Source organism: Bos mutus, chromosome 5, assembly GCF_027580195.1.
Source record: "Bos mutus isolate GX-2022 chromosome 5, NWIPB_WYAK_1.1, whole genome shotgun sequence".
Classification (NCBI taxonomy): Eukaryota; Metazoa; Chordata; class Mammalia; order Artiodactyla; family Bovidae; genus Bos; species Bos mutus.
The window spans coordinates 105441577-105451020 of NC_091621.1; the positions used below are offsets into that span (position 1 = coordinate 105441577).

Genomic DNA, 9444 nt, shown 5'->3' on the forward strand with positions numbered 1-9444 from the left:
ACATTTTAAAACAAGAAAATAGCTGGGTAAAAGTACCTGCCCTCTGCTGACCACAGCAGGGGGGAAATCCATCACACAGAGTACTTAAAATCCGCTCACAGCTGGCGCTCACCCACTTACATCCGCTAACCATCCTTTAATTATTCTGACGACTGGACAGGGAACGCGAGGGTAAGCAACTTCGGGATGTATGATAAATATTAATTCCATGGACTGTGGACAGGAATTCAAAGCTGAGCTCCTCTGATGAATGTGGGGTTGCCAAGGCGACCTGACTCTCCTGGGACCACTCAGGTATAACCAAGATGCTAGGAGGACCACAGAGAGTTCGCTGAAAGGTAATGAACACAAAGTCATCACTCCGGGCCCAGCATCTCTACCGAAGCAAAGTTTCCTAGAGATTTCAGCAGATGGCCAGGAAAAAATAAAAAGCCCAGCGTGGGACATGCTGACGTGCCTACATGCTTCTCTCTGAAATGCCCCGGGTGCATCTGGACAACAGTGGAACAAACAAAGAGAAATGTTGGATCTGAAGATTATAAACAGAACAAAAAGCAAAGGAAACTGACAAAGCCATACCAAGCCCCCCTGAAAGCCACGTCCTCTCAGCCACAGAGAGAGAGGAAGGCAGAGAAGTGATTTCCAGTGACTCCCCAAGGAGCGTGTACATTACAGGGGCCGACAGACTGACCCCGTCTCGGACCAAGAGCAGCTCCCACGGGCAGGGGCAGCCCTGCTCAGAGAGGACGCATGAGGGTTCGGAGCGAGAGACATGGCAGGGTCTGTTGGGAAGCTCACAGCCCACTGGATTCAAACAGGACCCACACTGACTTCTCTTCCCACTGAACCTTCTAGAGCCCACTGGGTACATAGCCCCAGTCCCTCAACCGCTCACCTCCCTCCCCTTCTTACCAGCCACCCTCTTTCTCTCCTGGCACATCAGGAGGTCCAACCCACGGTCACTGTGATCTGTAGCGATCACTTCCTAAGCGTCTTGTCCCTCATCAAGGTGATCATGTCAGTAAAAAGCCTCAGGTATGTCCCACCTCCCTGGACAAAGGGGACCATACTCAGTACAAATCCCTTCCCTTCGTCTTGAGGCAAAGAAAGACACTATTCCATTCTTATTTTCAAAGGTACGTGGGACGGTGTGCTGAGATCTGCCTAAAAGAGTATGTGGAAATCACTTCAAAGTCACCATCTGCCCTCAATAAGCTCTTTATGCAAACACCCCGAAAAGCTGTGAACTCCACACCTCCCCAGGTGCCTCAGCCCCGGGAGTAACTGGGAGCAGGCTCAGGAGCCCTGGGCCTCATCTAACCTGTATCTATGCAAAGTTCCTTCCATCGCAGAGCAGCCTCTGGGTCGCTGCCTCTACATCAAGCCCTGTAGCTGCGGCTTCCTCACATCTCAGGAATTCTGCAGCTCCCAGCCCCGTACACTGCCTCCAGGAAGCCCACCCTGCCTGCTCCTACACTCCAGCTGTTTCCTTACCAGTCGCCCCAATCTAGTTCACTCCACACCAGACTCTCTAAAGTAGCAGGGATACCGATTGGACACTGGCGCCCACTATTCACCAAGGATGACAGGGTCCAGTGACCACTCCAGCCTGTCCTGAGGCTGACCTTGGCCCACAAACCACACCACAGTCTGGCCACTCTGAACGGCCTACACTTCCCCAGCAGGACTAGCTGGGGCCTCCTTCACGGCCCCTCCGATTCAGACTGGGTGTCCCCCCAGGTATCCATCACCACACCTGCCCCCGGCCCCACAGTGCCCAGACTCCCGAGGACAGGCCTGGGTCAGGTCCCTGCAGGCCACCAGCTCCCAGCTGCCAGGTTAAGATTCTCCCCCGCTGTGTCCTTAGGTCCTGGGAGCTCCGGGAGCCTCTTTCCTCTGCTGTCCTGGGAAGGAGGCGAGTGGGCCTTCACCTCCCCACCCCGACCTCCCATCCATCTCCTACCCAGAGCAATTATGGAGGACTCAACTGCAATTTCCTCTGAACTTTCACAGAAGTCTTCCGTGTCTCCTCACTCTCCATCCAGAGAGGAGGGGGTCTGCCGGGGACACCCCATCTCCCTCCAGAACCCCTACCCCCAGGTGACTCTGTGTTTGGGCCACACCTGCTTGTAACCAGCCGGCCCAGCGCAGGTACCTGGCCCCCGTGGGCAGTCCAGATTCTCCCCCTTAGGAAACTGAGCTGAGAGTTTGAAAGAAAGTGAAGTTGCTCAGTTGTGTCCCACTCTTTGCAACCCCATGGACTGTAGCCTACCAGGCTCCTCCGTCCATGGGATTTTCCAGGCAAGAGTACTGGAGTGGATTGCCATTTCCTTCTCCAGGGGATCTTTCCGACCCAGGGATCGAACCCGGGTCTCCTGAATTCCAGGCAGACTCTTTACTGTCTGAGCCACCCAGGAAGTCCAAGCTGAGAACCACTGGTTTAAACTGCAGCTACCAGGTAAGGTTGTGTTTCCTCAACCATAAAGTGAGGGCAAAAGTCCCACCTTGCAGGTAACTTGTGGGCAGGTGAGAAGTCCTACCCTTGCCGGGCACCTCTGTCCAGGTGCTCTTCTTACGGAGAAGGGTTGACATGGGACGGTGTTTGGGGACAGCCCAGAGTCCACGCAGCCGGTCCCTCTGTAAAGAACAGGGCGAACCGAAGGGAACACACTGGGGTCGGCAGAGCTGGTTTCGACTGAGAGTGTCTCCTGGAAGTTATTTAAAACCCAGAAAAGCAACTCTATACTTTCAACACTCAGTGCAAAGTTGCAGCCACCTGGTGTCTCTTTAGATCTAGTTCCTGAGGTTTCAGTCAATATCTTGCTCATTTATCTCTATGTGTGCATCAAGGGCTCAGAAGACGACCAGGGTGAAGAAAATCAGAAGACAAGCCGTTGCAGGGCCAGAGAAAATGTTTACCAAAGACGCATCTGATAAAGGATTTGTATGTAAAATACACCAAGAAGTCCTAAAACTCGACTACAAGAAATCAAACCACTTGATTTAAAGAATAAGGGACTTCCCTGGCAGGTCCAGTGGTTAAGACGCCGAGTTGCCAAGGCAGGGGCATGGTTCAATCCCAGGCCGGGGAACTAAGATCCCACATGCTGCAAGGTGTGGCCAAAACAAATAAAATAAAGGATACATTAAAAAAAAAAAATGGGCCAAAGATCTGAGAGGACACTTTGCCAAAGAAGCTGTACAGATGACACATGAGCCTAGAAAAAGAAGCTCCACATCATGTCATTAGAGAATGAGAACCTAAAACTGCTCTAAAAAATATAATTACAAAAAGAAAAGCAATCAGCGGACAGCAACTTCCTGAACACTTGCTTTCCCCGGAAAAGCAGGAGGGACAGCACCTGTGGCTTGGCCGTGGTGGGCTCAGCTCTCACAGGCTGGCGCTGGTCCCTGGGGTCTGGGCAGAGGGTGGAGGTCAAGGCAGGCGGGAACCTCTCAGGCAAACGGGTGGAGGCGAGCCCATCCCCACCTTCCATCCAGGGCCTCCTGGCCCCAGAGCTGGACCCCTGCCTCTAAGGACTTTACACAACTGCAAGGGCATCCGTCCTGGGGCACCCCCTCACCCCATCCTGGCCTGCGGGACTGCTGGGGACCGTGGGGAGTCTTCCTCTGCGCCTGCTCCGTCCAGCTCGTTAAACCGAACCACTTAAGCGATTGGTCCTTCAGAGTCCCCAGGCTTTCTACGGGGAGTTTTGGGGTTTTTTAACTGTTCCTCTCCACTTTTCCCAGCGCCCCACTGTTGATCACAGTTCCGTTTTCTAAGCCGGGCCACCACATGATGCGACTTGCTTCCCTCCCATAGACTATCACAGCCTTAATCATGCTATGAACTCACCCAGGGCACTTCCTGCAAGGGTTCCTCCAAGCCCCAGCACACATTTCTGAACATGACCTCCCCTGGCAGGTGACAGGACATTCACCCCCAATACGTGCCTCGGTGCTTGTCACAGCCCGAGCTCTGCAGGGTCAAATGCCCCACGCGCCGGAATCTCTAACTTCCCAGCAGTGCGGTCCTTGTCCCGGCGCCCTCCCCCTCACCTCCACCCACGCTACTGAACTCATCTCGGACTTTCTAACAAAAAGGAAATGAAACCCACCATGCAGCTGGCAGCACTCGAATCACCGTCTTCCCGACGGTCCCTGGCAGGCAAATGAGCGCCTTCCCATGGGGGGCCTGGGTGGGGCCAGGACCTGTTGCAAGTGAACCACATGAGTGGCAGGGAGGGCAGGTTGCCAAGGCAGGTTGCCAAGGCAACAGGCCCAGAGGGAGACCAGCAACTCTCCATCAATCATTCAGGACCTCATTCTCTAGCCTTCGCACCTCGGCCTCCCTCCCACTCCCCACTCCTTCCGCTCTTCCCACATGACAGACCGAAGCCTCGGAGCCCTTCCAAGGTCAGTCCTCTTGGAATTCCTGCATCCAAGCTTGATTAGCATTTGTGACCTTCTGTTTGCATGGGGGGGAACCACTGAGGGTGCCAGGCACCCCAGTCTTGAGAAATGAGGCAGGGGACCCAGCTAACTCACACAGCAAAGCGAAAGCAGCTGGGAGTTCCTGGCGGTCCAGTGGTTAGGACTCAGCGTTTTCACTGTCCAAGGCCTGGGTTCAATCCCTGGTCAAGGAATTAAGATCCCACAGACCATGTGGTGTGGCCAAAACAAACAGAAAAAAAAAAAAAAAAGCTATACTACAGAAGTATCTCTTTCCTTCTGCTGTTTCACGACTATTTTGTTCATCACACTGGATGATTCTGACTATGCTTGGTATATTCAAACTGAACCAGATTCGCCCTTGATTTTCTAGACGCATGCTAGTTCACAAAGGCAGAGACAAACATTTTGCTTTGGAACTTGGGGCTAGTCCATGAGTTCAGGCATTTGCTCTTCATGTTTCAAGGGAGTAAATGTCACCTATAAAAAGCTGTCATCATCCAGAACATTCTGCTGACTTGCTACTCTGTGAGAGATGGCTTTCCTGGTTCCTTCGGGTCTCAAACATCACCTGCTCTGAGGCCTTCCCCAGGCACCTGTCTGATTGCATTTGTATACCTTCTGCCTAGCAGATATTATTATAAATCTGTTTTATTTATTATGGCTGAGTCCCTGGTCCACGAAAGAAGAGCCTTGTCCATCTTTTCTTCCTAGGGTCCCACGGCAGGCAATGAATGAATTGGAGAGTATATAACATTTGTGTTTATAATTGCTGTAAGGCATAAAGAGGAACTGAAATGATTTTGGTGAGCGTGACAGATCATTCCCACTGCCCCTCTGATCTGCAGATCAGAGACATAGTGGGAATGATCTAGGGTGGGGGAAGGCCATTTATCATCTCATTTAGGAGGTGTGACTTGATAGAAGTAACGCAGCCAGTCTGGATCCTAAATGTCAGGCTTCAGAGAGGAGTGACTCATCTGCTTTGTACAACTTGTCGACTGAAAAAAAATGCACAGCCTCAAAGTCAAGAGTTATGTTTTACTTGGTGGACAAAACTGAGGACATAAGCCCGGGACTAGGCTAGCTCTGAGAGAGGGCTCCGGAAGAGGCAAGGGAGGAGCCAGGATACGCAGGATCCTGTCTTTGCAGCAAAGACCAGTGAATCCAAACATCAAAAGATCACTGTTAATTAAGGAAAACGAGATATTTCAAGTTAAAGCATTTAGTACTTTTCTCTGTACAGATGTGAGAGCTGGGCCATGAAGAAGGCTGAGTACCAAAGAATTGATGTTTATGAACTGTGGTGCTGGAGAAGACTCTTGAGAGTCTCTTGGACTGCAAGGAGATCAAACCAGTCAATCATAAAGGAAATCAATCCTGAATATTCATTGGAAGGACTGATGCTGAAGCTGAAGCTCCAATGCTTTGGCTGACTCATTGGAAGAGACCCTGATGCTGGGAAAGATTGAAGGCGGGAGGAGAGGGGGACAACAGAGAATGAGATGGTTGGATGGCATCACCGACTCGATGGACATGAGTTTGAGCAAACTCCGGGAGTTGGCGATGGACAGGGAGGCCTGGCGTGCTGCAGTCCATGGGGTCACAGAGAGTCGGACTCGACTGAGCAAATGACAGCAACAGTGCACCGGAAGCTGCCCAGGTCCAGGCTCGCTGAGATCGCCCCTCGGAGTCGCCCCGCAGCTCCTGCGGCCAGTGTCCCTCGCTTCCTGGGCTGAATCACGGGGAGGGGTGCAGGGGCTGCTCAGCAGGATTTGTCTCCATCCTGAATTTCCTCCTCCGGGCGCAATTCCACATCCTTTCACTTACTGATATGGCAGACAGCATTTTTTTCATTGATGAACTAAAGGCGAAAGGCCCTGCCCTCAGGGGGGAAACCATCTAATGTGGGAGGACTGTCCCCGGCCATGGACACACACGGACACACACACACACGGACACACACACGGACACACACGGACACACACACATATGGACACACACGGACACACACACACACACGGACACACACACACACGAACACACACACACACGGACACACACACACACGGACACCCACACAGACACACACATGGACACCCACACAGACACACACACATGGACACACACACGGACATGGACACACACACGGACACACACGGACACATACGGACACACACGGACACACACACACATGGACACCACACACACACGGACACCCACACAGACATACACACGGACACACACACAGACACACACACACACGGACACACACACACACGGACACCACACACACACACACACGGACACCCACACAGACACACACACATGGACACACACACGGACATGGACACACACACACACACGGACACACAGACGGACATGGACACACACACACACACGGACACACACACACGGACACACACACACAGGCACACACCCTGGTGGGAAATGCATGGACACACACACACACGGACACACATATGGACATGGACACACACACACACACACACACACACACGCACCCCCGAGCGGAAGGTGTGTCATGTCTGTACATGTGCTCAGCCCTCAAGGTAATAGGTCACAGACATCCCCAGGAATACACATGTCAAAGAGAGAAATTAACATGGGACCACATGAGCCTGCAAGCCTGTCCTTGGGGTACACATGTTCCTGGGGGGCACATTCGCCTGGCAGGTACAGGAAGACTCTCTAAAGCACAGTCAGTCTCCCGGTGGTTTAAAGAACTCACTGGACACCCCTGACTCCGGATTCTCTCTCTCCCAAGGTCCAGACTGTGGCCAGCTCCCACCAGCCTGGTTCACAGCCACCGCGGCATTACCCACCCTCACCCACAGGAAATCTGGGCCAGGGGAAAGACTCCCCTGGCCAGAACAAAGGGAAAAATCAGGAATGCAGTCCAGGGAGAGGCCCAGGGAACAGCCGTGTTTAAAGAACACAAACAAGAGGCCCGAAGTCACATCCCCACAGCTCTTAAAAATTGTAAGAGGTGGCAGGAAGATTTTTAGGATAATTTTCGTGGACACGCGGAGGCAAACATGGAGGGGCCTCTGCAGTCCGTTTGGGCGGGCCTCGCGGCCTCGGCCATCCCTTTCTTCCTCCCCTCTCGCCCAGGCTGGGGGCGCAATCCGTGCAGTGCACCGCACCCCGAAAACCAGCGGGCTCCCGGCAGTAGGCTCATCCCTCAGTGGTGCCCAATAAATACTCATCGAGCGGCCCCCAGGCAGGGCTGAACGCGCGGGCCTGCGGCCGGGGGAGGAGGCTAAAGAAATGGCTGGTGACCCGGGCCGCGGTGGGCGCAGGGCTGTCTCCAGCGGGCCGGGGGGCTCGTCCCCACGGCTGCTCAGCGTCCTGTCCTCAGCAGGAGCCGGCGATGCGCGTTTCGATGACGCCAGGAGCCCAAAGTGGGCTCCATGAGCCGCCGGGAGAGGGGGCGCCGCCAGGTTGGCGGCTGGTTCCCGGTCTGGCGTTTAAAGGGGGTCAAGGGCTGTCCTGAAGGTCACGGCGGCGCGCTGCGCGGGCCCGGCGAGCTTGGGGAACCATGCGCGCGGGACCCGGAGCGGAGAGGCAGCGTGGTGCCCGGAGCCGCTCAATCGGGTCCGGCGGGGACTCGGGCCGCGTGGTCCCCGCTGCGCTCCATCCGGTCCAGGCGGGGCTCGGCGCTGTGCGCGCGCGGGCGCGCGGGGCGGGTCGGCCGCCCGCATGGGTCTCGCGGAGCGGAGAGCGGCGCGGGCGCGGCTGGAGGCCGGCGGCGGGCGCACTCACCCTCTTTGGCCTTCTTCTTCCTCGCCAGCGTGCCGCCCAGCTTGCCGAGGAACGATTCGTCCTTCTTCATCCTGTGGGGCCGCAGGGCGGGCGAGCGCAGCGGCGCGGAGGACATGGGGGCGCGCGGGGACCCCGGTGGCCGGGCCGGGAGCAGCGCGTCTGGGAGCCGCCCTGGTCGCCTCCGCCGCCGCCGCCGCCGCCCGCTCGCCCCGGGGAGTGGCCGGGAGGGCGCGGCCCCGGCGCCGGCCCCCGCCCCCCGCCCGCCCCTGGCCCTGGCGGCGTCCCGCCGCCCGAGGTCTGACTCTGGGTCACCACGTCCAGCCCGCGAGAGCCGTCGGCGGTTCCCACGCGCCGCGGCACACTCACTCCCCAAGCGCAGCGGTAGTTCCGCTCCTAAATGCCGCAAGTCGGACAGACCACGGGCCCTCTGCCCCCCTTTTGTTCTGCTCGTTTAAGCCCTGGACTCTGGTGACCTTACCTGGGCGCCGGGGTGGGGGGTGAGGGGTCAGCGAGGCAGCCAGGGCCACCACCTTTGCACAGCCATGCACATCAGATAAGCGCACAAATGGGTCGTTGCATTTGCTGAGCTTTTCCCCACAACCAGGCCAGGGGCTGGGGGGAGCCCTTGTGACCTGTGCCCGCCCTTTAGAAGCTTGGCACGTGGTAGGCAATGACTACATGAGTACCCTCCTGCACACCTCGCCCTGTCCCAGGGGTGATTCCGGCAGAGGAATGAGCCCTAGTGTGGAATCAGGGGCGGGTGTTCCGGAGGAGAGCAGGGCAGGAAGACCAGAGGGGACAGTGTAGGGGGCTCCAAGGAGGAAAGAGAAGAGGAGGAGGAAGACGTTTTCTGTGGAGGTGATGTGGTGGACTTGGGTTCTGCAGAGTTGACTCTGGGTGAGGTGGGTGGGGAAGGACTGAGCCTGGAGACCAGGTCCCAGGCTTCAACAGGAGAGACGAACAGGTTTGTGGAGAAGTTCACAGGTGGAAGGACTCCCAGGCTGGAAGGAGTGGGAAGAGTTAAGCCTGTTTCCTGCTGAGCCCAGGCCAGTGGGGCAGGGGACTTACCCAGCAGATAGAGACTATCAGAGGAGCCCTGACTGGGGAGGAGCAGGGGGTGGCCAGGTCCGGGTGTGGGTAACATTGTTTTTCTGTCTCCCCAGGGGCTGTGGAGGTTTCTTTTGGCCTGCTGATTGGTGCTAGGCC

General features: G+C 55.9%; 1 protein-coding gene across 1 annotated transcript in view; it reads right to left on the reverse strand.

The window, feature by feature from the left end:
* Positions 1 to 8449, reverse strand: part of PARVB (parvin beta) — a 115728-nt gene extending 107279 nt beyond the window's left edge. The window contains exon 1 of the mRNA XM_070371468.1: positions 8239 to 8449. Coding sequence (XP_070227569.1) covers positions 8239 to 8353 — 115 coding nt within the window. The 5' untranslated portion in view covers positions 8354 to 8449. The remainder of the gene's footprint in view (positions 1 to 8238) is intronic.
* Positions 8450 to 9444: the final 995 nt, after the last annotated feature.